Raw genomic sequence first — 14369 nt, forward strand, 5'->3', positions numbered from 1 at the left:
TACAGTAGTTGAAATATTGTTATAGTTTAAATATCTCCGAAGATGGATGGGGGGTGGGGGGTGGGGGGTTAAACACATGTCACAGCGTCACAGATCCTGTTGGGACATAGGTGCCACATGGAGTTAAAACAATCAGAAACATATTTCATGGAAGTATAAAACACTCCTGCCTGTTTTCACCCAAGAGAAGTATAATTCCACTCTTAAGGCACCAAATGGCTTTCTGTATTTATTTTGGACTAACACGAGAACAGATGGCATCGAATTCTTCAGTAAATTACGGCACATTTTGTACAGCTGCACCCTAACCTTTTTACATTTTTTATAAAGTCTATAAAACGTTTGATACAACTTTAAATTATGACTTTCATGCTATAGTACATCACTGTAACTGTTAACAATATAATATCTCTGCATTGTGCTCACAGCTCATTTATTAACATTCAGTGCAGTGTTATATATAAACAATCCAACATTTCACTTAGGTGTCTTCTTTATGAAGACAAGTAATAGTAAGAGAAATACTTGTAATCAAGCACCAAAGCTAGATTTAATGAAACACGCGTGGTTTGGGACACGTCGGTCATCTCAGGTTCCAGACCTCTTTTTGACCTTTATGCAGATTTCTGACTCCTAAAGTTGTAGCACTACGTTGAGACTGTGGATCAAGCAAACATGTATTTCCATACACTTAAAAATAGAAAAAGTTCATCATCTGATTTTTACTTTAACAACTTTCTGCTTTGTCCTAACCTATTTCCCCATCCCTCTACTGTGCCACTGACATCCAAAGTCCTGTTGTCTACTTCCCTGCACTGGTGTTGTGTTTGGTGTTATGTTTCTGTGCAATGCCGTAGGGAACATGTGCAGCAATGGTACCCATCTCCGCTGCTCCCTCTACATGAAACATCTGATCATCAAAGTAGATGTGTGGCCTTATCTTCTCCAGCATAGGGCCCTTTGGTGCTCCTGCAAGGAACAAGGCCTCGTCGATCTCCAGCCCCCAGGCCCGAAGCGTCTTGAGCGCCCGGATCCCAGAACTTGCTGCGCTACGAGCTGTGACCAAGTAGGTGCGGATAGGACAGTCCAGGCGCTGGCCTTTAGAGTAAAACTTTTTCTGGAGCTTCCCCAGTGCCTCCAGGAAGCCCTTCAGGGGACCCTGCCAAAGAAGAAGAGCCAGTGAGGTTGTGTTATCTGTTTTGTCTTGTGTGTATTAATCTTTGAATTATCATTGACTTGTCACGCATCAGCTTTATGTATATGTAACAGCTATAAACCCTGACTGAGCTAACACCATTTTATTGTAATGTAGCACAGTGTGAGGCCTGCACGGCTAATTTCTGAAATTGCTGGTTGTCTGGGAGAATGACGCACAAGTCTTTTGAAGCAATTTATTATTTAATTTAATTTTGCATAATATATTCATAGAGTAATCAGTTACTGAAATGGATTTCATGTGGAGAACATATGCACGCTAATGCTAGGAAGAATATAAAATCTTCAAGAATGGCTACATTCTAGTGTGAGGGGACTCCGCAGTTAACTTCTTTTTTTTAAATTTACTCTCAGGTAGTTTGTGATGTGTGTCATTTGAATGATTTTTTTTCCTTTGTTCTCTGATTGCCAAGAACAATTTAAGAAAAACAAAAGTTACACGTTCTGATTGGCTCAGGGTTAGGCACTGTGACCATTGACAACTTAAACCTGAAAGGGTTAAAGTAAAGGATACACTTTGTGTTGGTACCAACACCAAGGATGCTACTAAAAAAAATCTATTGCAATAAATACCCCCCCCTCCCACACACACACACCCCCAACCAGTCATGGCAAATGGCTGCCCCACCCTGAACCTGGTTCTGCTGGAGGTTTCTTCCTGTTAAAAGGGAGTTTTTCCTTCCCACTGTTGCCAAGTGCTGCTCATACAAGCATTGTAATGCTTTTCTCTGTATTATTGTAGGGTCTTTACAATATAAAGTGCCTTGAGGTAAGTGTTGTTGTGATTTGGGGCTAATATGAATCAAATTGAACTGAAATTAATAAAAATACAGATTTCAAGGAAAGAATACAAACATGATCCAGTAGCCTGTCCTCATTTTCCTTCTCATGTTCAAAGAACTTGTCCAGCCCGTGTGCCTTGAAGATGCGCTCCGACTCATCTGAGAAGAGGACTGCGTCACCGTCAAATGCCACTCTCAGCTGGGACTCGGATACCTCTGTCATCTTCTCTGGCATGAACATGGTGGCTGCTGCGATGCCTGAGCACAAATGAAATGTGAAACATAAAGTTACAGTTAAAGGAAAGCTGTTTGTACAAACATCACTTCACTTCACTCCATTTTATTTTTCTTTGGCTTACTTTATTTCACTTAACAATACGTGACTTTCCTTTGACTTTCCTTCATTCACTTGTTGACTGCACTCTCTGCATTTCACGACTGACTTCCTTCTGTTCCTGGTAATTCCCTGTCAGTTAGTTTGCCCTGCTTCCTTTCCTTCACTTTTCAGTTTGTTTTGCTTTACATCATTTTGATTGAAACTAAAGCTTAATTTCCTGCAGATAATTAGAAAATTAAGAATCAATGAAACAGAAAAACCAGAAGGAAGTGGAAAACTTTTCACTTACGCAGTCACTCCACTTCTCTGTTCTTCAGCTGATTTTAAATTAAACCTGCACATTCTCTACATATATTTACATCTTAACTGGTTCAGAATCACATAAACAGAGATGTCACTTGCTCAGGAAAAAACAGTTTATACACATCACTTTAGTAAGTAAATGCTTTGATTCCTGCAAACAGTCACATGCTGGTTTGATCAGAGTCAACTGAAGGTGCTAAAAAAAAGGGCATCTTTCACTTCATTCAGTGCTCAGTTTCATTTCCTGCCAGAAAGAGAATGAATCAGGAAGGTTTTCACTGTCACCGTTACAGCTGCAGTCCTTTTAAACACTTAGATAAAGTATTAACAGATAGATTTAAAGCTAGTTAAGAGCTTTCAAGTAAAACGTCAGGAACACTTTCTTTACTTAACTGTTTGTGTTTGAGGTGTTGCCTCCCACAGAGACACTGCATTTGTAGCATAAAGCTTGTGAATAGTATGAAGATGCCCTGACATGTACACATGGCTGACGATTTAAAAGAAATAGGGTACTGTATATTATTCTGTGGCCACCAACATGCACCGTACTGTGCTGCAAGTTCAACCCACCCATGTTGTCTTTTCCTTATCTGGTTTCTCTTTCCCTAATATTGGCAATCCAGTGCAACAGTCACACAAAGGTGTTTATCATTTGGACAAGTTAGCCCAAGATTTCTTAATCGAGCTTTGAGCGTGTGCACAGAAAAAGGGCGGGGTTTGAAACATAAGACCAGTCACAGCTGTGCTCGGTTCTCATTTCAGCAGAGTGGATATTTTACAAAAAGAAAACTGTGACATAAGAAAAATACGCAGAGGGAAAACACAATACAGGTTAAAGGCTGCACACCTTGTGAAAATCTGCTGAATTAATGCCTGAATGTGAGTTTACGTCAGAAAGACGGCAAAAGTGGTTCATAAACGCAGTCCATTTACAGCTCAGACTTGTCAGCATCACAGCCCCATCATTAAGTCACAGATCGAGCGGGGCTCCATGAAATTCATGTGTTCTTTCAGCTGCAAACCAGCAGGCTTGAACTCTGAGAGCAAATATAAAAACAGAAATCAAACTGGTAAGGGGGTCTATTTGCAAATTTTATGTAAGGTGATAAAGTGCATGACTTGGATGTGTTGTGTTAGGATTATAATGGTATATAGAAAAATTGGCTTATAGAAAAATACAACTGATTAGTTGCTTATAGCCAACAGGGAAAAACAAGCAGTGAGTTATATTGCTCCTAAGAATTTTTATTTCTTCTCAATGCTTGTCAGGGAAAGACAAAGGCTCTCATTATCTTCCAGGAATAGTGGTGCTGTTTTAAACGGTGACTGTGGCTCAGGAGGTACAGCAGGTCATCCTCTGTTTCAACGGTTGGTGGTTCAGTCCCTGGCTGCTCCAGTCTGCCTGCCAAAGTATCTCTGGGAAAGATACTGAACTCTGAGTTGTTCCAGATGCATTTATCAGAGTGCAAATGTTGGAAAGTGCTTGTGTGAATGACACATGCTGTACAAAGTGCTTATGTAGTGCAGACATGTGCTATAAAACAACCAGTCCATTTATCTTTTTCCAAAGAACTGATTGGTCAGTAGCAGTCATTTTGCATTTGTTGGTTTCTTATATGCTCCAGAGCAGGTTAATTGTGCAACCTAATTTGTCAAGCTGGTTCCCTAGTAAGACGTGAACCACCTTCATAACACTAACATACCTGAAATTACATCAAAAAGCCTCAAATCCTGCTTCATAATGTAGCACAAGCTTGTGTTATGCATAACGCTCCATCACCGTCATCAAAAACGGGGTTATTCCATCACTCCACAGTTCCACAGACTTGGCCTTTAAAAGCCAATTCATTTCTCCTTTAATTTGTCTCTATGTCGTGTCATGTTTTGATGAATCAGCACTCCGGTTTAATTTCTGTTCAGCTCTGTACACACACGGACACAGTGCGTGTCAGAAAAACGCTCTTCCGCTTTGACAGCACTAATAATGCAGCATGAAATGTGCCGCGCTGAACGGATTTAAATATTTGGACGTGGTTGTCGCCTTAAGTCCCACAAATGTTCCATCAGTGTTTTCTGTTTCTTGCATGGCTGTTGCTAGCTTGTGTTTCATTGGCCGAAAATGACCAATGCTTCCAAATACCGATACAGATTCAGAGCCAGAGCTAGAACAAATAGGATGTTGGTAACCCCTTTAGTGTGCCATGACAAAGACAGGAAATCATCAATATGCTGATTTATGGTAATGTCACAGCAGCACTGGAGAAGATGTCAGTCATTGCTGCTTCTTATGCAAAACAGTATGGAAATATTTCACAATGTATACTCCTGGCACATTAGTGTGTGTGCATGTGCAGGCTGCTTTGCTTTTTATTTTTTTATATTTAAAGTGCTCTGAAGGGCTGCATGTCATATATAGCATGCATGTACTTGGAGGTTCATGATAGAGGACTACAAACTTCTGTGTTTGATTTTCTATTAATTTCAAATCACATGTATTTGAATCTATATTTCAAAACATTTCCATATGTATCAAAAAAAAAAAAATCTGTTTTAGGTGTTCCAGCTTGGAAAAAAGTCAACTGTGATGCAACTACATGGAAATAGTCCCAACGTGTGGAACTGAAAAATTAAGTCAGTGAAGCAGCAAAATCTGCAGTTCTTCTAATGACTACTAGAGGGCAACACCAAAAACAGTTTAATCCCCATTAAATGCCGTTAAATCCCATGTTAAAAAGCCCAACTAAAAGCATGTATATAGTGTTGTGTACTGGTCTCTGTGGATAGAAACTGGTTTAAGTTAGAGGTCCTGCTCCTTTGACTGACAGGTATTCCACACACATTGCTGCACATATACATTGGGTATGTACTCACACTTACTCAGTGTAGGTGCAGTGCAACAAATGTCAGCATCCTAGTTCTTTTTATTTTAATTTCATTTTTCAGTTTTGTAGCACTGTTGGCCTTACCTTCAGCCAGCGCCTCCCTGACCTTGTCAGCATCAGCAGACAGGTAGAGGTTGGTTTGCCAGGCCTTCAGGTAGCCAATAGGACTGCTTCCCCCCGTCATACAAAACCGCTCAATGAACAAGTCTGTGGACGAGAGGAACAAATAGCAACAAGGTTTTTAATTTCAGCGCAACATCGGGTGTTAAATGTCAGCATTCAGTACATTATTAGCATTACAAATCCATTACAGTGTTGATATATGTATCTATTTGTATGTTAGCATACCAGCAAAGATCACATGACTTCTAAAAGGCACTTATATAATCTATATTTGCGCTAGAAGCTGGGACTCTGAGTGTTGAGGAGTTCATTTCGGGGGTCATGGAAGGCAAAGTTGTGCAAAGATGCGTTTAAGGACATGGTGAGAGGATAAACTTACAAGTACTTAAAAAGTGGAGAGGGTCCAGAGAGGGGGTTAACTAGAAGGGCGGGAAGGCGGAGGTTGTGCAGATGAGAGGAGGAAGCGGTAAGACTGGTGGGAAAGTGTCTGTTTACATTTTGGCTGGGGGAGCCTTTTAATTCGTTGCTGTGGACTGATCCACAGAGCAGGCTAAAGTCTATATGTGGAAAATGAGAAGACTGATATTAGGTAATTAGATCCATCAGTACAGAGCTGTGGATTATAGCTGTGTCCTCGGGTAAAATGAGCTGATATTTATGAGGGAACAGAGGATTGGGGGGGGGGGGGGGGGGGGGGTGTATTAGAAAGGGCATGGGAGTAAAATAATAGAGTAATATCTGGTGATGGATTGAGTTTGATTAGAATTGAAGGTCATAATAGAATGAAAAGGTAGGCGAAACCTATGATAGATGGAGGTGAAGTAAAGCGAGAAGGTTAGTGTGGGTGGGAGATTTATAAAGAGAGAAATGGCAAGGTTATTCCACTTATTTAAAGCTGCACTCGCCTAGGCAAGAATTTATTTTAGACTTCATCCACAATAAAGGTCCACTCTTTTAGTGCAGGGCTGCTACAAAGTTTGGAAACTTGAAAGAGGCAAATAAAAATAATAGAGACTACCAGACTACCGTATAACTACCTCTCCATGTAATTTATATGTATATGTGAAGCTCCCTCCAGACCTACAGGAAACCTTATATAACAGTTATTCCAGGCTAAGCTGTACTCACCACAACTGACCTTTAATGCTAAAAGTCAGGTGTAATTGAAAATGCGTCTTTTATTTGCCCCAAACAGATGAAATTGATCCACAGCAGTTTATGTTTCCTAAGAGTTTGACTGAGTTTGTTTTACACTCAGATGATCAAGTGGTCCCTCTATTTTTTTTTCGAGCAGCACATAATCATACCTAAATGCTTGTTGTAACCTCTTCAAAAGTTAAATGAAAATAACAAAAAGATATGGATTGGGCTAAAATGCAGCAGTTGCAGTTTATTTCAGGGTAAGACATCCCCCTGCTGAAGCCTCTCAAGATCAGACATGCTGCAGGCAGGAAACATTCTACTTATTGAAACACACCATTTTCAAAGCTGTGCTGAGTCCAAGGCCTCAGGCATGCAGACCAGTTGGAAGCCCCAGAACGTCTTTTCCCCATCCAGTTGCCAAGTGGTTTCTGGAGGCTTTTCAAGGTGAAAATTGGGCACAAAAATGGTGCTGCACCAAAAAGCTCCCTGTGATTGCTTTGGTGGCTAGCAACAGTTGCCTGTAGCTTGCATGGAAGATGCTGATGTGTCTGCAAAGAACTACTAGCTGAGTGGGAGCAAAATTTGAAAAAGTGCCATGTAAAAAAAAAGAAAAAAAGAAAAAGTGCCTTGCAAACTGGAAATGAAGAAAGTTCGCATTTAAAGTAAAAGTTGCTCCTCATCATTGTAGTCAACACATTTCACAAGCACAGCTTTTACTTTGAAGGTGAACATTCTCCATTTCTACTTGGTGTTGAACATTTCACAGTTTCACTTCCGCTCAGAGAGTAGTTTGAGAGTGTTTGCAGACACATCGTTGTCTTCTGTGCAAACTACTGGTGGCTGTGGCAATCTGCTAGCAACCAAAGCAACTGCAAAAAGGTTTTTGATGCAGCACCGCATACTTCTTTGCGAACAATTTCACCTAGTGACTGTCAGCAACCTCCAACAACCAACTACAACTGACTGAGCAATTCACATTTGAACTGGTCTCATGGCCTATGTGACTGAGGCCTAACAAAACCACAGAACAACTGATCTCCATGTACATGAAAAATTGACTGTTTTTTCTTGACTTTTCACATTTTGTCATGAGTCCAGGCTACCAAAAATGTCTTTTTATTTTTTGCTTGTTTGATTTCTTGAAGATGGATTTAAAAAAAAACATTTTGTATAACTTACACACAACATGCTTTAAAAAGAAAAATCAAACTATTTTACCTTTTTTCTTTTCCCCAGCTGCTTTATTAACCTTGTGGGATCTGGGACATTTTTCCTGATTACTTCTGCCTTTGCTCTATTAATCTGTTTGATCAGATTTCACAGCAGTGTATTATAAGCTCAGTGATAAGCTGACCTCAAAGCATTCCCAAGAACTGTGAAAGTACTTGGGACATTTTCTCACTGTGTTGTCTAACATCACCCTGTAGACTGTGATAGGTGCACCACAATTTGCACATTGAATTCAGGAGTAAGTGCAGAGGCAGACAGTGCCGTGCTGAAACAGGAACAAACCCTGGATGGCAAAAGCTGATATTCTTCAGGCTGAAACAAGTTACCTCCAATACTTTTTTTTGCACTTTGGTGAATCTGTTTTGGAGCATTTGTATGAATGAACCTTGTTTTTGTCTTGTCCTGTTAATCAGTTCAAAATGTGTAGCTCACTTTTAAAGACACAGGAATGAAAGAGACAGTGAAATGCTGTGTAACTCAAACAGGCTCTAAGCAAAAGGAGGTGGATGCTTGAAGAAACAGAGCAACAGTGTTGCTTCAAGCCCCCTGAGTAATCTCTTCTCAGTTACTCAAAGAACCAACTGTCCTCTAAAGATTTCCTTATTGGTTTATTTAGCTTTGTAGTCAGACCCTGGTGAGTTTGACCCCCTCCTCTTCCTCTACACTGTGCCGCACCTCATCTTGTGTTTGAGACTGGTGCAGGAGCGTGGGAGTCGCTCGGGGAAAATGTCCTCACCATTGACATTCTTTTTCTTTTTTCCCCTGCCTCTAATTTTTTTCAGATATCTATCTTTGTATGATTTATTTACTTGTTCAAAAGATCTGAAACATGGTAATACAACAGGAAATCAACAGGACTTTGCAGACACAGCAGAACACCACAGAACAAGCAGCTGTGCTGTCCACTGTAAAATTCTGCCTCCATAAAAGCTAGGTGTGTGCCTGCATTTATCTGTTAGTCATAGGTGTATAGTATAGAAAATTTATACTTGACTTTGCCTATAAAAGTAGCTTGGGTATGCAGATGAACAGATATAAATTTGCATTTGAAGGCTTTTTCTACTGTTCACATATCCAGTTGCAAGAGTGACTAAATATTTCTGTTTTAATTTTTATGGCTACTCAGAGAGACCCACTCCAGGAAAGATGCTCATTAAACACTTATCAGTGTTATTAGAGAAGCCATGTTTCCTTTAAGTCTGCAGGAACACTCAGAGGTCAGGGGACGGTTCGACTGCCTTGCACAGAGCGATCTAACATGGAGGCATCTGGAAGGCCGAGTGTTGCTTTGGTGGCTTCGCTCGGACTTGTTTTTCTTTCAGGCCCCTTGGATTATTCTTATATCCCAAAGGGACATAAGCTTGAACTCACTCTCGTCATGAAGCCCTGCGGATCTGAAAACATTAGAGGAACTGAACAGGAAGTGGTCTGTGAGGAGGATGTCATCACGGGGTCTGAGAGTTTCCCTGGGAAGGATCCTGTCAGTCAGCTGTTCATACACTCCATTGTTTGTCTCTCAGCTGAGTTTGCGTCAGATTCTGGATGATGTATGGATGCAACCGTGTGCGCTGAGCTTTTTCCCTGAGCACTTAAAGGACATCATGGGCTGAAGAGCACAACCTGCATACTGTTCTCTGCGTCTACAGCTATCTTCTGTTTGTCCAACGGGATCATTTCAGGGAATATTCGGTACAGTCACTATATTTAGGTTCTTCATTTTCACTGAGATCTCTGTGAGCAGAGAGTTTTCAGTGGCACTGTCTTGGTTAGATGTTTCCAAACAGCAGATTTTCAATGTTGCCTTCACAATCAACATTTGAAAGCTTCAGAACAAACAGCTCGGCAGTCTTTGCAGTCTTTGTAGCTACATCATCAGCCCTGTCTAGAAATTATGTTTGCACTCAATTAAGCCAAAATAGAGTACCAGAACTGTAGTGACTTAATTAGGCTAGCCAACAATCTGTAGACAGTGCTAAGCTAGAATTAGCTCCAAAGCTCAGAAAAGAGAAGAAAGTAGGAAGCAGGGAGAGAAGACATCACATTAAATTAAGAATTCAGTCCAGTGCTTCACTTAACATCGTAACAACAGCATAACTGCAGCTGTGTGTGATTCGTTCTGGCAGAGTGGGTTTGTTGTTGGAAGTGAACTTGGCAAAAACGATGAATCTAGCTACGATGACGTCACCCGCTGGTTCACGAAGTCCTGTTCAGAAACCTCGAGATAATCATACCGAGGGGCGTAGGAATGAGTTTCCTATTGGGGGGGGACACATATCGGAAACCTGACAGATCCATAAATACTCTGAGAAAAGCATTAAAAATGCTATTTGATCTTTCACTTTCTTATTTTTCAAATGTTTCTTGGAAAAATAGTGTTGTGTACACTTATATGATTGCATGTATAATTTACATATGTATATGTTTTATAATCGTAGGACGTGGGCAAACTGGCTTGATCAAAGATAAATGTTACCAGTGCACAGATAAATGTTACCAGTGCACAGATAAATGTTACCAATGCACAGATAAATGTTACCAGTGCACAGATAAATGTTACCAATGCACAGATAAATGTTACCAATGCACAGATAAATGTTACCAATGCACAGATAAATGTTAGCAGTGCACAGATAAATGTTACCAATGCACAGATAAATGTTACCAATGCACAGATAAATGTTAGCAGTGCACAGATAAATTTTACCAATGCACAGATGAATGTTACCAATGCACAGTAACAGTTTGCCATGAAAGAAGAAATTTTAAAAAATGTCACAGAATTCATTAAATTTGATTTAACCATACTTGTGGACACTCTATTATATCTATAATTTTATAGTTTAAAACTTACTATAAGTTAACTATTTTTCATTCCTTGAAAATCAGTAGTAGTTATCACATTTTGAAGATAGAACCTTATAATTCCAAACAAAAAAGGAGTTTTTAGAATTAGAAGGTTCTATCTGCATTATACTTGTTCAAAAAAAACAAAACAAAAAAAAAAAACCCCATTTGCACATTTAATAGGATTTTGATATTACTGATTTAGAATACATATAGGGTGTGTTTCATAATCATGTGTGAACAAGACTTAATTTTTGCTATACAGAGTGCAAAAACTTTAAACCTCAATATATCAAAACTGGTCAGAACGTAGATAGAACCTTATAATTCTAAGGGGACAAAATGTTACCAATGCACAGATAAATGTTACCAGTGCACAGATAAATGTTACCAGTGCACAGATAAATGTTACCAATGCACAGATAAATGTTACCAGTACACAGATAAATGTTACCAGTGCACAGATAAATGTTACCAGTGCACAGATAAATGTTACCAATGCACAGATAAATGTTAGCAGTGCACAGATAAATGTTAGCAATGCACAGATAAATGTTAGCAATGCACAGATAAATGTTAGCAATGGACAGATAAATGTTAGCAGTGGACAGATAAATGTTAGCAATGCACAGATAAATGTTACCAATGCACAGATAAATGTTAGCAGTGCACAGATAATTGTTAGCAGTGCACAGATAAATGTTAGCAGTGCACAGATGAATGTTACCAATGCACAGTAACAGTTTGCCATGAAAGAAGAAATTTAAAAAATGTCACAGAATTCATTAAATTTGATTTAACCATACTTGTGGACACTCTATTATATCTATAATTTTATAGTTAAAACTTACTATAAGTTAACTATTTTTATTCTTTGAAAATCAGTAGTAGTTATCACATTTTGAAGATAGAACCTTATAATTCCAAACAAAAAAGGAGTTTTTAGAATTAGAAGGTTCTATCTGCATTATACTTGTTCAAAAAAAAACAAAACAAAAAAAAAACCCCATTTGCACATTTAATAGGATTTTGATATTACTGATTTAGAATACATATAGGGTGTGTTTCATAATCATGTGTGAACAAGACTTAATTTTTGCTATACAGAGTGCAAAAACTTTAAACCTCAATATCTCAAAACTGGTCAGAATGTAGATAGAACCTTATAATTCTAAGGGGACAAAATGTTACCAATGCACAGATAAATGTTACCAATGCACAGATAAATGTTACCAGTGCACAGATAAATGTTACCAATGCACAGATAAATGTTACCAGTACACAGATAAATGTTACCAATGCACAGATAAATGTTACCAATGCACAGATAAATGTTACCAGTGCACAGATAAATGTTACCAATGCACAGATAAATGTTACCAGTGCACAGATAAATGTTACCAATGCACAGATAAATGTTAGCAATGCACATATAAATGTTAGCAGTGCACAGATAAATGTTAGCAGTGCACAGATAAATGTTAGCAATGCACAGATGAATGTTACCAATGCACAGTAACAATTTGCCATGAAAGAAGAAATTTTAAAAAATGTCACAGAATTCATTAAATTTGATTTAACCATACTTGTGGACACTCTATTATATCTATAATTTTATAGTTTAAAACTTACTATAAGTTAACTATTTTTCATTCCTTGAAAATCAGTAGTAGTAGTTATCACATTTTGAAGATAGAACCTTATAATTCCAAACAAAAAGGAGTTTTTAGAATTAGAAGGTTCTATCTGTATTATACTTGTTCAAAAAAAACAAAACAAAAAAAAAAAACCCCATTGCACATTTAATAGGATTTTGATATTACTGATTTAGAATACATATAGGGTGTGTTTCATAATCATGTGTGAACAAGACTTAATTTTGCTATACAGAGTGCAAAAACTTTAAACCTCAATATATCAAAACTGGTCAGAACTAAGATAGAACCTTATAATTCTAAGGGGACAAAATGTTACCAATGCACAGATAAATGTTACCAGTGCACAGATAAATGTTACCAGTGCACAGATAAATGTTACCAATGCACAGATAAATGTTACCAATGCACAGATAAATGTTACCAGTACACAGATAAATGTTACCAATGCACAGATAAATGTTACCAATGCACAGATAAATGTTACCAGTGCACAGATAAATGTTACCAATGCACAGATAAATGTTACCAATGCACAGGTAAATGTTACCAGTGCACAGATAAATGTTACCAATTGTCATGTCCTGGGCCGTTGGCCCAGCGTTTTGTGTTAATAGTTTATTTCCTGAGTTTGTCCTCCCTGTATGTTTGTCATGTTCCCAGTGTTGTGACTTGTCTGCGTGTTCCTTGGTTTATCACTTCCTGTTTTATTTTTGCCAATGTGATTTCCTTGTGCTTTGTGTTTAGCTTTGCTTCCCCTGTGTAATTAGTTTCATTTGCCTCACCTGTTGTTCCCTGCTGTTTCCTCTTGCCCTGATTACCCATTGTGTATTTAAGCCCTCAGTTTTCATTTTTTCTCTGTCGCGTCGTTGACGTTGTGTGTCCGTGTGTTCCTGTGTTCCTGTGTTCCCGTGTTCCCTGCGCCTGCCCTTCGTCTCCCTGTGCCTCCCTTCCAAGGTTTTTGTATTTTTGTGTTTCCCCAGTGGAATAAACGCCCTTTTAAGTTACCCCTGGAGTCCTGCGTTTTTGCCCTTCCTTGCCCGTTTCCTCCCCGGCCATGACAGAACGACGCGACCAAACTATGGACCCCGCAGATATAAGGACCCTCTCTGAGCAAGAAGAGAAGATCCAGGAGCTCAAGGATTTCTCCGAGAGAATTGTTCAGGCCCCCACCAGTCACCACCGGTTAATACAATTAGCTTTCTGTTGTGGACTTATTTCGTCCTCCACCTGGCTCCTCACCCATCCTGACACCGCTTCACTTGCCCATTCAATAATCATGCTCCGAAAGAACCTACAATATGAACTGCACAATATTGGCCGCCCAGTCCAGGGCAGGGACTCAAATTTTTTTCTTCAAGCCATCGCTAATGCACCTCTCCTGCAGCCAGACGGCTTATCCTCGTCTCCTCCTCTCCATGGCCCCTCATCGCCACTGGCGCTGCCTTGCTCTCAGGCCCTGCCATCTTCCATTCCACTCACCTCTCCCCAAGACCCGAGCGGTATAACGCCGCGGACATTGTCACCGCTTCACGCACAGGCCACCACCTCCGTGAGTACCACCGGGCTCGATATTATTGCGGCAAGTGCTGAGACTTTTTCCCACTCCACCGTCGCGCAGCCCGACCTCTGTTGGCTGCCGCAAGATGTAGAAATCATTGATTCTCCTCTGCTAGTGGACATTCTGGATGTAGAGAATCGTGCCTCCCACTCCAACAGAAAGCGGAGGAAGCAGCGCACCCGGTATCGTCACGCTCCCCCCCGGTCGCGCTCGCCCCTGTCTGCTGTGATGCCAGCTCGTCTCCAGGAGCCCCAGGTTCCGCCAGCCTCTGTGAAGCTCTCTGCACCCGTTCCT

General features: G+C 39.8%; 1 protein-coding gene across 2 annotated transcripts in view; it reads right to left on the bottom strand.

Annotated features, from left to right (window-relative positions):
* Positions 1–203: 203 nt before the first annotated feature.
* The window catches only part of nt5c1aa (5'-nucleotidase, cytosolic IAa), a 33907-nt gene continuing 19741 nt past the window's right edge, over positions 204–14369 (bottom strand). For both annotated transcript variants that reach the window (XM_030741492.1, XM_030741491.1), the window contains 3 exons: positions 5604–5726; positions 2071–2255; positions 204–1159 (listed from right to left, as the gene is read on the bottom strand). In XM_030741492.1, coding sequence (XP_030597352.1) covers positions 803–1159; positions 2071–2255; positions 5604–5726 — 665 coding nt within the window. In that variant the 3' untranslated portion in view covers positions 204–802. The remainder of the gene's footprint in view (positions 1160–2070; positions 2256–5603; positions 5727–14369) is intronic.

The sequence above is a fragment of the Archocentrus centrarchus genome, chromosome 11, assembly GCF_007364275.1.
Source record: "Archocentrus centrarchus isolate MPI-CPG fArcCen1 chromosome 11, fArcCen1, whole genome shotgun sequence".
NCBI classification, from domain to species: Eukaryota; Metazoa; Chordata; class Actinopteri; order Cichliformes; family Cichlidae; genus Archocentrus; species Archocentrus centrarchus.